General features: G+C 34.9%; 1 protein-coding gene across 1 annotated transcript in view; it reads right to left on the minus strand.

The window, feature by feature from the left end:
• TRIM33 (tripartite motif containing 33) overlaps window positions 1-15,404 on the minus strand; it is a gene marked incomplete at its 5' end in the record, with an annotated part of 53,542 nt that overhangs the window by 12,640 nt on the left and 25,498 nt on the right. The window contains 7 exons of the mRNA XM_008583688.1: window positions 647-806; window positions 3,021-3,084; window positions 4,536-4,668; window positions 9,625-9,825; window positions 12,911-13,075; window positions 13,894-14,168; window positions 15,130-15,247. Coding sequence (XP_008581910.1) covers window positions 647-806; window positions 3,021-3,084; window positions 4,536-4,668; window positions 9,625-9,825; window positions 12,911-13,075; window positions 13,894-14,168; window positions 15,130-15,247 — 1,116 coding nt within the window. The remainder of the gene's footprint in view (window positions 1-646; window positions 807-3,020; window positions 3,085-4,535; window positions 4,669-9,624; window positions 9,826-12,910; window positions 13,076-13,893; window positions 14,169-15,129; window positions 15,248-15,404) is intronic.

Genomic DNA, 15,404 nt, shown 5'->3' on the forward strand with positions numbered 1-15,404 from the left:
ATTTTAAATTTTTTATTAAACTGCGCCTCCCCACTAATTATCAACTAGAACGTTTTATTGATTGATTGACTGATTTTTTTCTTTTCAGGGTGGCTGGCTGGTATGGGGACCCAAACCCTTGATCTCAGTGTTGTAATACCACATCTTAGATTATAAATTTTATAGAATGTTCCATCCAAAGAACTCTAGAATGGTTAATAATGCATAAAACAAAAGGCAAATTTCCCATCACAATACTCTCTGATCAATAAATTTCTTTCATGTCAGCAATCTTAATCCTGAGCTCACAGGTCCAGGACAATGCCAAGGATATTCTGTGGCCTGAGACTCAATGTGACTACCGAGATGATTATTCAGAACAAAATTCAGAACAAAACAGAACCTGATTTAGCATTATGGCAAAAATACTGACTAAATACAAATTCAAAGATAATCTCAAATGAGTACTTAATACAATTAAGTCTTTTCAGCTGACTCTTAGACAAAAAAGTTGAGTTAGAAAAAGAGATATTTAGCTTATGCCAAGCATGAAAATTCAAAGATAAATAAATGTCCCTACAACCACTATTCAGTTCAGCCTAATATTCTCAGAAGAATCAGTGAAGTGACCTCCTTAAATCCCTGTCAGACCCTGGTGGGAGTTTACCATGCAGGCACTCCTCCTGCCATCCTCTGTCTTTTCTTGTTTCACAGCTCCTGAAAAGCTACAAATTTCATCTTCAGTCCCAGGTTCTTGCTTGACCTTTACTTGATCAGATTTGAAACTAATACTTGTCTTCTCAGCAGTTCTTCCTGATGACCCACAGCTAATAAGAAAACAACAAATAAAGGTCACATATGTTTGATTTTATGATATAAATAAATTATATGAAAAGCAATATTCACTGAAGTGGAAACAATAGACAATAAACCTTATATAAGATAAAGACATCTCATACTACAGTTAAGAGGAGTGTGGTATAAGCCTAGCTTCCAACTCTTTAAGAATGGATATCAAAGTTTCAGAAGACCTTAAAAACACATTTTATGGTTTGAGGCACTTATAATAAATCATCTAATGAGTCAAGTAAACAATTATTTTCTCAGGCCAGTAGTACAGAATGTCAACGATTCTTTATCTGTATAAAAATAGTTTCAATTCTTCTCTATCTCCCTAAACATCTAAAGAAAATGACATCAATAATAGCAGTTGGTGAAGCCTCTTCAAAGGAATTTAAAGGCTTTTGGGAGCTGGGGATTGGGAGAAGAGGGAAACAAGTAGCAAACAACCTGGAACTTCATTATTTGAATCAATGTAACAATAGGCAAGAGGACAGGTACATGACTATTCAGTTCTATCTAGAGCACAAAGCGAAATCACTGTTAAGAGAAGTGAATAACTGGTAAGACTGTATTGCATTGAGAATGAACATCTTTTTCCACTCAGTTTGTACTTTCTTCTAAAAGCACTGATTATTTAAAGTATAATTAAAAAGCCAACCAAGTATTTAATAAGACTGGTCTTCAGAATGCATACACAAATCTGAAAGTACTTCAAAAAGTTCATAGAAAGATTCATACTTTTAATTCCATTTTTCTACAAACTTTTAGAAGTACCCTCAAATATACAAATAAAAAACATTCATATAATATCTAAAATAAAATCTTGCATTGTACTAAGTAATTCGAATTAGAGAAGAGTAAAAAACAGCTAATACTTATTGTATTTTATCTTAAAATACACATGTGCACACACACACTCCTATTTCTTAAGCTCTGTCCACTGAAAAGGCCTAAAAAACAATGAATAATTCAACAGCAATGAACAATTCAGTAGCAATGAATTGCCCTGGTACTCAGAAGATGCTCTCTAAACACTATTTTCCCATTAACACGACTCAGATTTCTTAGAAAAATGGCTGATTCCAGGTCTGAGCAAAGAAATGTGCAAGATGCACCTGGAACATTGTTTCATAGGAAACAAGGAAGCTTTCAAAGACTAATGGGATTATTGCAAAAGAACTAAGGAGCAAGCTTGAAAAAGCTCTGACAGGACAAAGATGGAATAATTTAAGCCATCAATAAAAATAATATATAATGGACTAAAACATATAAAATATGTCTAAATGTATGAGTTCATGAAGTTAATAATAAAACTAATTGGTCACTGTCGGAGGGTGCTGGGAATCAACTCATTACCATGAAAGCTGGTAAATAAAGAGAAATAGTCAATTTATCCTGCCCTTCCTATAACCCAATAGTTGATGACAGAGAGCTTCTCTTCAATAAAGAAATGGTACAACAATTAAAACATCACTTTTCAACCAGTAAAAAAAAAAAAAAAATAAGCCAACAGTGATCATTAATGGTTGCTATCAAATAAAAAAAAAAAAACAACAAAAAAAACAGATATTATGTGCTCCTGATGGAAGTATATACTACCACCATGAGGTATCTTGCCCTCCCTTCCCCCAAATCAAACCTGAATCCACATACCAACAGAGACAAAAAACAGGAGGTAGTATATTTAAATAACAGAGAAACAGGGGAAACTCTATAGGAGAAATAACTATATTTCTACAACAAATAAATTGATGTTGATGTAAACATCAGTGATGACAACGTATACAGAGCTTATTTGAATCTTATTCAAAGAAATCATTTGTTTCTAAAAAAGCATCTATGGCAAAAACTGGGAACTCTGAACATTAATTGGACCTCTACTGACATTAAAGAATTCGCTGTTAATTTTTTTTTTAGGTGTGATAATGGTTCAGTGGCTAAAAGTTTTTAAAATTCTTATCATTAAATGATATATACTGAAATAATCACAGTGAAATGACATGTCTGCAATTTGTTTCAAAATAATCCAGACCAAGAGAGAATGGGTATAGAAGAAACAAAATTGGCTATAATTTGGTTGATGTTGAAGCTGAATGATAAATATATGGGAGTTCACTGTAATATCCTATTTTTATTATATATACTTGAAATTTTTCTTTATAAAAAGAAAAAATAGTTATTAATAATAAAATACTCACCTGCCTCGACTGCCAGTACTAGAGGTACTAGGGGGTCTCACAGGTGTGTGAGAATTAGATAAACCTAAAAAGTAATTAAGTCAAAATGAATATCGATGCACATAAGAATATTTGAAATTTTATCTACTAGTTACAGAACTCAAGATCATTATAACCCAACTTAGACATTTTTGGATATCAGACATAGTAGCAAAGTCAGGGATGGCATGCATAAGCACTTGCAGACATCAACCAGCTTCTCTCAGCTGAGCCCAGACATGACTCAGACTCCTCCTCAGAGTAATACTATTCAACCAACAAAAACTACCAGATTAAGAAAAAGCTATCTGCCATCCTTCCCCAAGTCATCTGATAAAATAGTCTACTTAGATTCCAATTAATTATTCTTTTTAGAAGTCATGGAGTAATTATTAAACCTCAAAAATTATATGTTAATACTGTATCTCTTGCAAAAAATCTCATGCAAAATCCACATTTAAAATCTCATGTTCTTCATCTAGAAATAATTAGGCGTAGGAATCAGTAGGAAGAAAGAACATTTAATTCGCGTCAGAAAAATATATTCTGTAACCACTCCTGGACTGTTAACCTGTTTGGAGTTGATTCAATTATGTATTCATGAGAGTCCCAAATGAATCACCTGGTAATAGGGTCAATAAAATAACTGAGATTATGAAAGAGAGCTATACCTCATGGATATTTAAATAGTTTCCAGTAAATTTAAGTTTTTATTTTAAAATTACAATTAAAAAATTCACTTGCCTTTCCTCAACTCTTGTTTTTTAACAATTTTTCGATTTTCTTTATTTTACAAAGTGTTTTAAAGTTGGGTTGAAACTCTTCAACTGACCATCTGTATGTACAATGTCAGACATAGAAAACATATACATCTACAAACTCAGCAAAGAATGTGAATACAATGAGGACTGGGTACTTTAGAGTTCTGAACAGTGTAGACTATAAACATATATTAATATTATTTCAGTTAGTTAAAGACTGCCAATAGAAATTGAACAAAAATCAGGGGAAAAGTATCTGTTACTGTGATAGTTAATTTTATGTATCAACTCAGCTAGGATATGGTAACCAGTTCTTTAGCCAAACATCAGTCTAAATGTTGCTGTGAAGATATTTTTTAGATGCGATTAACATTTAAATCAGTAGACTTTGAGAAAAGCAATTACCCTCCATAATATACGTGGGCCTCATCCAATCAGCTGAAGTCCTCAAGAGAGAAGACAAAAGTACCCCACACCTCCCCGAGGAAAAAGAAATTTTTTGCCTATAGACTCAAGATTCTTCCCTGGGTTTCCAGCCTGCCGACCTGACCTGCAGATTACAGACTTGACAGTACCCACTATCACATAAGCCAATTCCTTAAAATAAATCTCACTCAGTCTCTTACTCTACCTCCTACTGATTCTGTTTCAATGGAGAACCTGACTAATACAGATACTGAGAGACACTTTTTTTAAAGGTGTTAAAGAAATGAGACAATATTCCTGTTTGTTTTACCTGATGATCCCGGAGATAGGGCAGAGGGTCCTGGGGAAGGATTCATGGTGCTTGTAGGCTGTGGGGGTAAGTGACTGCCTGAGATGTATCTACTTAGTAGATTATCTAAACTACTTGAGCCAGCATCTTCCAACTGAAGAGAAAAAAGATAAATATAAATTTGCTTTGATTAAAGCAGAGGAGAAATTATTAATTTCATTAGTGTTATAACTTATACTCAGTTTACTAATAAACAATATAGTATCTAATTCAGCTTAACTGTTGCTTCTTTAGGCTCCCCTGAGAACCCACGTAGTATAAAGTTTATGTAAATAAAAATATATAATTAATATTATTCAAAAAATATCCAGCTGCTCAAGACAAAACCTAATGATCCACTAAATACTATGTGTTCAATTATGAAAATAACTTTGACACACTAACACTTTTGCTCTTTCTCAAAATTGCCGTAGGACCCTATTTATCAGTATCCTTGTCTCCAGTCTCCTTGCCTCTATTTCAATATCCAGAATCCTGACAGAATGATTCACCTGAATAGAACTGTAATCATGTCAGTACCCAGCTTTAAAGCTCTGACTTCTTATAGACACAGAGAGCCCTTAGCCTGACATATGAGGCCCATTATTAGACACACAAAAAAGGGATAGTCAGCAAGAGATCTGAGCCCTTTCCTTATTTAGGGGCAGTTAGATAAAGCTAGAAGACCTGGCACTGTCATTTTAGGCTGATTCCCAACCTGAACGTCAATTTCCTATCTTTAGATCATCCCACCTACACTGCAGAACTCTGATGATTAATTAAGAAAATATTTATGTGAGATAGATTTAAAAGATACTATTTAAGTATGAAAATTACCTTATATTAAATTTTTCACTATTCCATATAAGAGCTGGTCAAGTTGTTCCTTCTTAAATAGCTGTTAATCTTCCTCCTTATACCCACACTTGACCGCTTTCAATTTTCTCCCCCACTAACAGCCAGATTCTTATGCAAATCTCTTTCTGGTTAAAGACAGAAAACTGAGCACACGTGTTTACTTCTTGCTCTCCTTTTTTCCTAAAAGTGCACTGATTTTTCACAGCTACAGAACAGAAAGGATGGCATTAAAGTAGAAACTTTGGAGGAAACTACAGATATAAACAAAGGTGGAATTGGATCGATAGAAAAATGATCAGAATGAAGCAGCTCACAACATATCACAGGCAAAGAAGGATCCTCCTAAAAAGTAAACAGGACAATTTTCCCAAAGCCCTTTAAAAATGCTATGCAGGAGACATGAAGGGCTGAAGGTGACAGTAGGTCATGGGTTAGTTGGAGGAACAATTAAAGGACAATAGTATTTGTTACCCTCTGGAGACAGCTATTGGCCAACAATTTACTTATAAGCTATAACTACAAGAGAAGCCCTAGCTGCAACTCAACTGAAGGGCTTGTGAAGAGGGGGGCTTCTAATGTGGGCCACAGATGGAAGTGGGGCTGCATCCAACCTAAAAACAAAGAAGGGGAAATGATTCAAAGCAGACATGAAAATCCCATGTTTCCTACCTCTGCTCCCACTCCTTTTATACTTTCCACCTGCAATTTGTATCTCTGGTGAGACAAACAATTCTAAGGCTAGAAGAGTGGACAGGTCAGGAAGAGGAAAACAGGAAGAATGATGCCATTATATCCTCCCACAAGGAAATGCTACCTGAAGTATTCACCTCCAGATTTCACTAGACACAGACAAAAAGTCATCATAAAGAAAGTTAAAAGTCTAACTGGAGAAACATTAATACGTTTATTCATTTAAACCAATGTTTTTCGAGAGTCTCTGAATAACTGCATAAGTGTTATAAATAATTAATATAATTTAAATGGAAGAAGACAATCCAATAGAAAAATGAGCAAAGATATTTCACAGAAGACAAAGACAATTCACAGAAGAAATAAAAATAATACATGAACATAAGATAACCAACCACACTAATAAAAATGTTGGTGACTTCAAGAGATGATAGCCTTCTCCTCTTTCTAGTTTTAGTTCATGTGGTTGTTTCTTATTGTGTTTGTGCTTTTGTGGTAACCACCTCTAATTGCTTTTAAAAGTAAGTGACAGCCACAAGTCTCAGCAAAAATGTGGAGAAACTAAAACCCTCATACACTGTTGGTGGGAATGTAAAATAGTGCAACCACTGCGGACCACAGTTTGGCAAAAAGTTAAACACTCGATATGACCCTGAAGTTCCACTCTAAGATATTTACCTCAGAGAACTGATAACCTATGGTCACATAAAAATTTAAACACAAAAGCTCATAGAAACATTATTCATAACAGCCCAAAAGCGGAAACTCAAATTTCATCAACTGAAGAATGGAAAAAATGTGGTATACCCACCCACACAATGGAATATTATTCAGCCATTGAAAAAGGAATTAAATACTGATACATGTTACAACATGGATAGGCTTGGAAAACGTTATGCTAAGTGAAAGAAGCCAAACATCATATAATTCCATTCATACGAAATGTCCAGAAAAGGCAAATCCATAGAGACAGAAAGTAGATTAATGATTTCCAGGAGCTGGGAGAGAAGGAAATAGAGAATGACTGCTATGGGTACAGTTTCTTTTGCAGTGACGAAAATATTCTGATGGTTACACAATCTTGTGAATGTACTAAAAACCAATGAATTGTACATTTTTGGAGTGCATTTCATAGTATACAAATTGTATCTCAATAAAAACAAGTAGATGATACTTTAACAAATTAGTAAATAAAAATAAGGTAGGGCAACAGATCTGCAATTAAATGCAAGAGAAAGTTTGTAGGAGAAGGCATGGATTCTCCCACACCACTTTAAAAAATTAAAAATGGGAGGGGACACATGCTGAAGTTTCTTGTCTTGATCTCAAAGTTTTTCTGGGCAGGATGACAGGAGAAGTCTAATACGGGCTCACTTCCTTTATGATAATTAGCTTTTCAAAGATATGGAGCATCTACACTTCCTCTACCTGGTCTCTGTAAGAAAGAACCGAACCAAATTAGAGTAGCCCTAGCAAATGAGCTTAAGTTAGCAACCATCCTTCTCCCTTTGTAAGTTTCTTAAGCACTAGAACCAAGTCTTCATCTTATCCTCAATGCTGTAATGCTGTGCACACCTCTGGTTGCACAAAGGTTCTCAATATCACACTTTCCAGGCCTATAATCCCAAACTACCTCACTGATGTTGCTATGAATAGTGGAAAGACAACTGGACTTGCTTAGGAGTCTGGGCTTTAAATTCTAACTTTTCAATTTATTGTGTGACTCTGGTAAAGTCTCTAACCTCTCTTATTCTCATCTATAAAATAGAGATATTACATAACATATCAAGTGATTTCAAGGATTAAACTGAAATACTGCCTGTAAAACCATTATGTAAATGATAAACTTTTAATTTAGAAATTATACTTTTTAATTTATATTCTAAAATTTTTCATTCTCTATATATAATCTGGTACAAAACTACCATTCCCTTAGCCAAAAAAGATCTCTCCTAATATGAAGCAGGCAATCAGATTAAGAAATTCAATGAGCAACTGATTTTCAAACAATTTTGAAGTTGTAAGAACATCCTTTAAAACTCTTACATAAACCCTTTAAATACATAAAAATATTACACTGCAGTCATAGAAAGAGTCAAGGGTATTTCAGTCTCAGCAGTTTGACTGCTCCTTGCTCCCATGGTGACTCATGACTCCAAGTAACTCATACAATGCATGAGATGATTCAATATAATCCTTGCAGGTTCTACTTACATTTTAAAAGAAAGTACTTTTAAAAATAAATTAGTGAAATTTCAAAAGGCACTGAAAGATACTTTTCTGCAGGAAAATGTCACAGTTTAAAGTGAAGAGAGACCTCAGAGGCCCTTCATGTTCCATCCCTTCCTCCTCACCATTATTTTCCCTCTCAGTATATGCCCCAAAGTGTGTGATATCTAGACCTTCCAACCCCACCCTTTCTCAGCCAAACCTGTTTGCATGAGAGGTTGAGTATCCCTTTTGGATCTAACAGAAGAATAACAAAGATCTGACCACATTTTGGTCATGGGTTTTCTCTCTGGCTCTTAAGTCACATGGGAGTGCACCATCTGACACAAAGTTTGTCTGTTAAGAGGTGGTAGAAAGGGAGGAACCAGCCTATTAACAAAGCTGAAATTAATCCATTATTGTACCTCTGTTTAGTAAGTCTCATAATTTACTACTCATGCAACATTCAATTTCCTAGAACTTTAAAATATTAAGGAATGCTAGTTTTAGCACAAGAACTTTTCAAAATTTAGGTATTTATATTTTACTTTTTTTGTTTAACTGACAAATAATAATTGTGCATATTTATGGGGTACAATGTGATGTTTTGATCTATGTACACAGAGAAAGATTAAATGAAACTAATTAACATATCCATTACCCCACCAACCCATCATTTTTTGGTGATAAGTGTTAGAAATCCATTTTAGTAACTTTGAAATATATAATACACTACCAACTGTGGTCACCATGCAGTGCAACAGATCATTAAAACTTATATCCAAGGAATTTAAATTGGTATGTCAAACAAATATCTGCACTCTCACGTTCACTTCAGCTAAGATATGAAAACAACCTAAGTGTACATCAACAGATAAATGAAAAACGAAAATGTTGTATATATACACATGATGGAATACTCTACATCCTTTAAAAAGAAATTCTGTCATCTGCAACAACATGGATGGAACTGGAAGACATTATGGTAAATGATATAAGCCAGGCACAGAAAGACTAATACTATACGATCTCATTTATACATGGAATCTAAAAAAAATAGATCTCACAGAAACAGAGAGTAGAAAGGTGGTTACCAAAGGCTAGGCAGAGGAGGGCTGGGGAAAAAAGAGATACTGATCAACGGGTACAAAGTTTTGGTTGGACTGGAAGAATAAGTTTTAGTGATCCATACTTTACTCTTTAGAAATTTCAAAAAATGTTAATTGTGAATTAAAACAAAACAACAAAACCAGAAATATATACTCATCCTAATTAACATAAGGTTTTAAATGCCTCATTTAACTTAAATACAAACCTGTATGGGTGGAATATCTGGCAGTGATGGAAGGTTTTCTGGATTGGTAACTGAGGGGATTAGCTCTATTGCTGTAACAGATGGGCTGGTGGGACCTCGGTTTGCATTTGCCATAGTTGCTGTAGTAGGGCTCGTTGGGTTGATTGTGGTGTTGTGTACTGATACTACAGGAAAGGGTCCAGCATGCCCTGGGTTTGAGTGCTGTTAAGAAAGAAGACATTATTTATCTGCCAGGATATCTGAACATGAACTATATTTCTACAATAATTTTCAGTTTAGGAAGGATACATAAGTGTTTGATATATGTGGCCAAGAAACAAAGAAGTGGACCTTTCTCAAACTTACATAGGAGAAGAATATTTCAAACTTAGCCTTTTCATTTTTCTATTCATTTTTGTGTAGTATCCAGGGAAAAACAGACTTGCCAATAATTTTTCAACCTGTCAGCCTGGTGATATGACCTTATTTCAGAACAGAAGTCTATATAATTGATAATCTGGAAGCATCCACATTTTCAAACAGCAGGCAAGGAAAGCCACTGTTCCGTCTATATTACTCTTTGACCCTTTAGTCTTTTTTCGAATAAAAATAGTTGTATAATGCAGCCTGATGTGACAGAAAGAACAATGAATTGACAAAAAAGAAATATGACATAAATTCCCAACTGTAATACGGTGTGAACTTAGGAAAATCACATAATATTGGTAACTTTGAAATGTGGATAATGATACCTAAACTGTTTCATTGTAAGGGCTGTTATGAGGGTCACTTAAAATAATACAGATGAAAATTTTTGAGAAATAAATTACTGCACACATATAAATAAATCATTTGAAATACTTAAAAACAAAAAATGCTAAGATCAAGTGATTTCTGTAGGGGTGCCCTAAAGCCTAAGGAAAATGCTCTGAGATGGTTGGTTAGACTGATTCTGTGGCTTATGCATTCTTTGAAATGTTGTACCTGGTTGCTAGTAATACTTGAAGGCTTTGCATGAACTAAGGAGTACACGGGTATATGAACAGCTTTAAGGAAATTAACGTCCATATTCTCAACCTTCATATGTACTCCTTTCTCAAAAAACCCAATTTGCCTAACAATGCATCATGCTCTGCAGGGTTTCCTCTTCCACCACTTCTCCTGTAACTGCTCTTCTCCCACTTGATGAAAGAACAGCATACCTCTGACCCACTGCTAATCTTGTTCTAGGCACAATGCCCAAGGATGGGGGCAGGAAACTGTAGAGATAGTCAAAGATACAATTGGAAATAGTTGTGTTGGGATTTGAGACATAACTGGCTCCAAAATGTAGGCAAAAAATATTCAAATGGGTTCTAATATTTGATGTTCAACAAAAATAAAGCCCTTATGATGCTGTCACTGATAAAAGAGTTTTTAAGCAGTTTTGATGGACCATTGTGAATCTCAGCTCATAATCCAGAAAAAGTTCAAAGAATTGAGGAATACTGCTATAATAAAATTCTTTTAATTCCCTAACACATATTTTTGTGAACAAGTTTCCTGAGCATCACATAAAAACAAAACCGAAAAGCTACTAATAAAAATCAACACTGAATTCTAACTCACTCTAACAATAAATAACAGCATACAAACATACATAACTGAAAAGGAGTGGATAAATAGGCTCTGTCTATCTCAACAAAATGTATATACAAAAGAACTTTATGTTTTCTAATATTCTTAAGCCATGTAAAGATATATATTTTGTTTCAACAATTATGTAGGAATAATGTAATAATTCATTCCACAGAAAAGTTTTAAAGCTTAATAATAGCCTTACTGTCACTGGAAATTTAACAAAATTTCTTTTATTAAAATAAGCACTTTTCCTGCAGAAAGTTATAATAGGCTGTCAAGTATAAATATATTTATTTAAACTTCTGTAGAGTAATTAGAAGGGAAATTCAAGTCCAAGGAGAAAAGAGTATAAAATTTAGATATTCAAAAGAACTTGATATGGTATTTGGGATTCCAGTGGATTCATTTCAAAGAATGATGTAAATGTTTTACATTATACTGTCAATATTTACAATACACTAAAAACTGTCTTTTGCAACTATTTAAACAAACTTAAAATGAAAATTTTAAATAAAAAACTTCAATTTGAGGGAGTGCACATTTTTCAAAACTCTTCCCAGGGGTACTTTGGGCCAAAAAGCTTAAGGACCACTGCTCTAGGACCACAGTTGTTTCTCCAACTTTAGTATGCAGAATGACCTGACAGACTAAGTAAAAATTTACATGTTATTGACTATTCCCCTCCTGAAAATTCTGATTTAGTGGTTATGGCTCAATCTATTCTGAGCAAGGTCCCCCTTGCTCATCCCAAGCTGACTAGCGATTCTGATGATCATTAAAGTATTTTTTTAGAAACAAAACCTTAAGGATTAAATATTGAACTCTATTATCTCATAAATAGCAATCCTGGCTGGCCAGTTAGCTCAGTTGGTTAGAGCTTGGCCTAACACCAAGGTTAAGGGTTCGGTTCCCCATGCCAGCCGGCCAACAAATAAATAAATTAATAAATAAATAGAAATCCTATGTAAAAGTAGCCTCACTATATAACCATACCTCCTATGCAAATGCAATCTACTATTCAGGAAAAGATTATGAAACATGCCTCTAAATATACTTATTTTTAAGATTAAGCATGTCTACATCATAAAAGGATCAACAGTTGAGTAAAGAACAGCAAAAGAAAAAAGACATATACATACATATAAATATATATATATATAGCTAGCTCTATTACTTTCAGGGTCCTTTTCATATATTAGGATCAAAAAGTTGCATTAGAAGAACAGAGAAACAGGCTGGCTGGTTAGTTCACATGGTTACAGGGTTGCCTTGTAACACCAAGGTCAAGGGTTCAGATCCCCATACCAGCCAGCCATCAAAAAAAAAAAAGAACAGAAAAACAATTTCAGGAACCTCATCTTGATTTTATCATTATCTCTTGTGACTGTGGGTAAACCAAAAGCTCCTTACATTTATTTTGCCCTTCTGTAAATTAAATGGGTTGGACTATATCAGAGGTTCTTAACCCCATAGTATATGCTGGGTTTAAAGGGATCAAAGCAGCTCTTAAAATTGAATACAAAATTTCATGTGCGTGTGTGTTTTTCTGGAACAAGAAGATATACAGCATTAATCAATTCTCGGACATATCAATAATGATAATAATATCCCCCCCAACTGACTAAGTAAAACGGTGTCTTTTAGTTTTAAAATCGTATGATTCTTACAAATGTAACTCTAGGCATACTTGTCTTTGGAGGTGTGGCTGCATCATGGAATATTGAGGGCCGCTGTGCCGGGGTATCCCTGGTATTCTGGCAGCATTCTGAGCCAGTCTCATTTGATGGGCTTGAAAAGCTCCACAGTTCATGTTGCTTCTTTGCATTGTTTGCACACTGATCAATCTTGGAGGCTATAAAAAGTAGAAATTGCAATTTATGTAATAATATTTTTAAAAATAAATTTATCTTTCAATTATAAAATGTTATGGTAAAAATAATTTAGTCAGGATAAAGGGTACAAAGTAAAAAGTGTAAGTCATTCTTCTCATCTCTAGCCCCAATCCCCAGAGGATTGGTAATTACCAGGAGTTTGTGTATATCATTCCCAAATTTCTCGTGTATGTGTGTGTGTGTGTGTAAAGCACATCAACATTAATTTGACTGGGATGGGGGGACAGAGCAGGAGAGACACAGGGATGGGAATGATTTGAACAAATGTCTACAGAACACATCAGATCTTAGGCAGAAACAATCTGGTTCTTTGGCCTACAACCATATGTGGAAAACAGAAAAGATCTGGTGTGGAAAGATAGGAATTTATGTACTTCTAGAGTACTGTTGAGTTAATTTTGTTTCCCATGATAAGATATTTATTTATTGCCTTTCTTCACAGCGCCATGACATCCCTGCCCAAACCAGAACAAACATTTGAACTCTGACTTTTTTTTATTTCCTGACCAGTATGGGGATCACAACCCTCGGCATGGTGTTGTCTGCACCACGCTCAGCCAGTGAGTGCACCAGCCATCCCTATATAGGATCCGAACCTGTAGCCCTGGCGCTACCAGCACCGCACTCTCCCAAGTGAGCCACGGGGCCGACCCTGAACTCTGACATTTGAGTCTGATTTTGTTAGTAACTTTGAAATGTGTAACTCACCTATATAGGATGAAGTGTAGTCTTGAGGTCTTCATAATCTGTATCAATAATGTAGTGATACAATACTCACCTGTTGTTGTAACATCTGAGGGGCTGCTTGTCTAGTATGTTGTTGTGTTGTTGCTGTTGTAGTTGGTACAGGTGCCGGTGGTTGCTGCATCCTCATCTGTTGCAACTGCTGATGTTTCTGTGCATACACTTGTTGTTGCATGTGCTGGAGTCGAAGCTGTGCTAAATTTATCTGTCCAGGGGTTTTACTAATGTGGTTTGTCCCTGGAGGAACTTGTCCAACTACAACATTAGGAGTATAACCAGGAGCTGGTTTACTTTCTATTACTAGATTACCTGAAGGATTTAAAAAATGAGAAGAATTTGCATGTAATCAACTACTTTGCAGATTAACCACTATCTTTCCTCCTTCTTCTGACAACTATCAGCACCTCAAAGCTGCCAATAGTACAGCAGGTTGAGAGCTAGGTTTAAAGATGATGATCAAAAACCTAATATATATCCAGGCTGAATAAATAATTTTTGATTATTCCAAATCAGAATGTTAAAAATCATTCCTAGTTACCATGCCACACAAAAACAGTTTGCTGATGGTGTATGTAACGCTATAGCCAAATTTGAATTTTTTTTTTTTTAACACGAGGCCATCCAACCACTGCCTTTACAACTCCCAATGTTTAGGACTTGATTATTTTGAAAGTGAGTTTACTCAATCTGTATACAGCTCTAATTATTGGAAAGTTTTTTGTGGTGTTTTTTTAATTGAGCTGTTTGTCTATCTCTCCATAACCTTCACCTATGGTCTTTAGGTCCACACCGTGGAGTAACAAAAGCAAGGTCCATTTCTCTTCCATATGAAAAGAGCTACTCTTATCTTTCAAACATTCCTAAGGACATGATCGTGGGATATATCAGCATCTTGGAGGTCGTCCTCTAGTGCACAATTTGGCATAATTAAACTACTAAGCACCTAAGAAATTCTTCCAGAGAATGAGGAACCATTTGCTAAGATTTCTATATGAAATAGTCAATATCAATGTTAAAAGATTTGGGGGGGAGGGGGAGAGTTAGAAATGGTGTAAATTAATAAACGCTATACAGAGTAGACTCTCAACATTCTTAAGATATAATGATGCAGCAATACAAATCATAGCTAAAATGAGTTTCCAATGAATAACATATTTTCCAAGTAGTTTACAATTTAAAGTTAAAAACTTAATCTAAAATTTTGCTTTAGATGTTTTCTCCTCCTAATTTGGTGTTCCAAGTTATATTCATGAAACTAATTATTTCTCACCTAAATTCACTACATTCTTTGCCCAGAAGGTGGGATCACAATGGAAACGTATCGCTCCATTAGCAGCAGGGACAGGATCACACCGTGCTTTCAAAATATGACGCAACTGAAAAGTAATCTTAAAGGGAAAAAATTCACATTAGTCTTAAAATTAAGTACAAATTGAGAAAACATAGAAGACAAAGACATTAAAAAGTTCATATAGTCCCACAGTGTCAGTGTCTGATGAGACAGTGTCAGTGGTTAAACTACCAATCAAATCAAATGAACATGAT

This window comes from Galeopterus variegatus, unplaced genomic scaffold, assembly GCF_000696425.1.
Source record: "Galeopterus variegatus unplaced genomic scaffold, G_variegatus-3.0.2 Scaffold2996, whole genome shotgun sequence".
NCBI classification, from domain to species: Eukaryota; Metazoa; Chordata; class Mammalia; order Dermoptera; family Cynocephalidae; genus Galeopterus; species Galeopterus variegatus.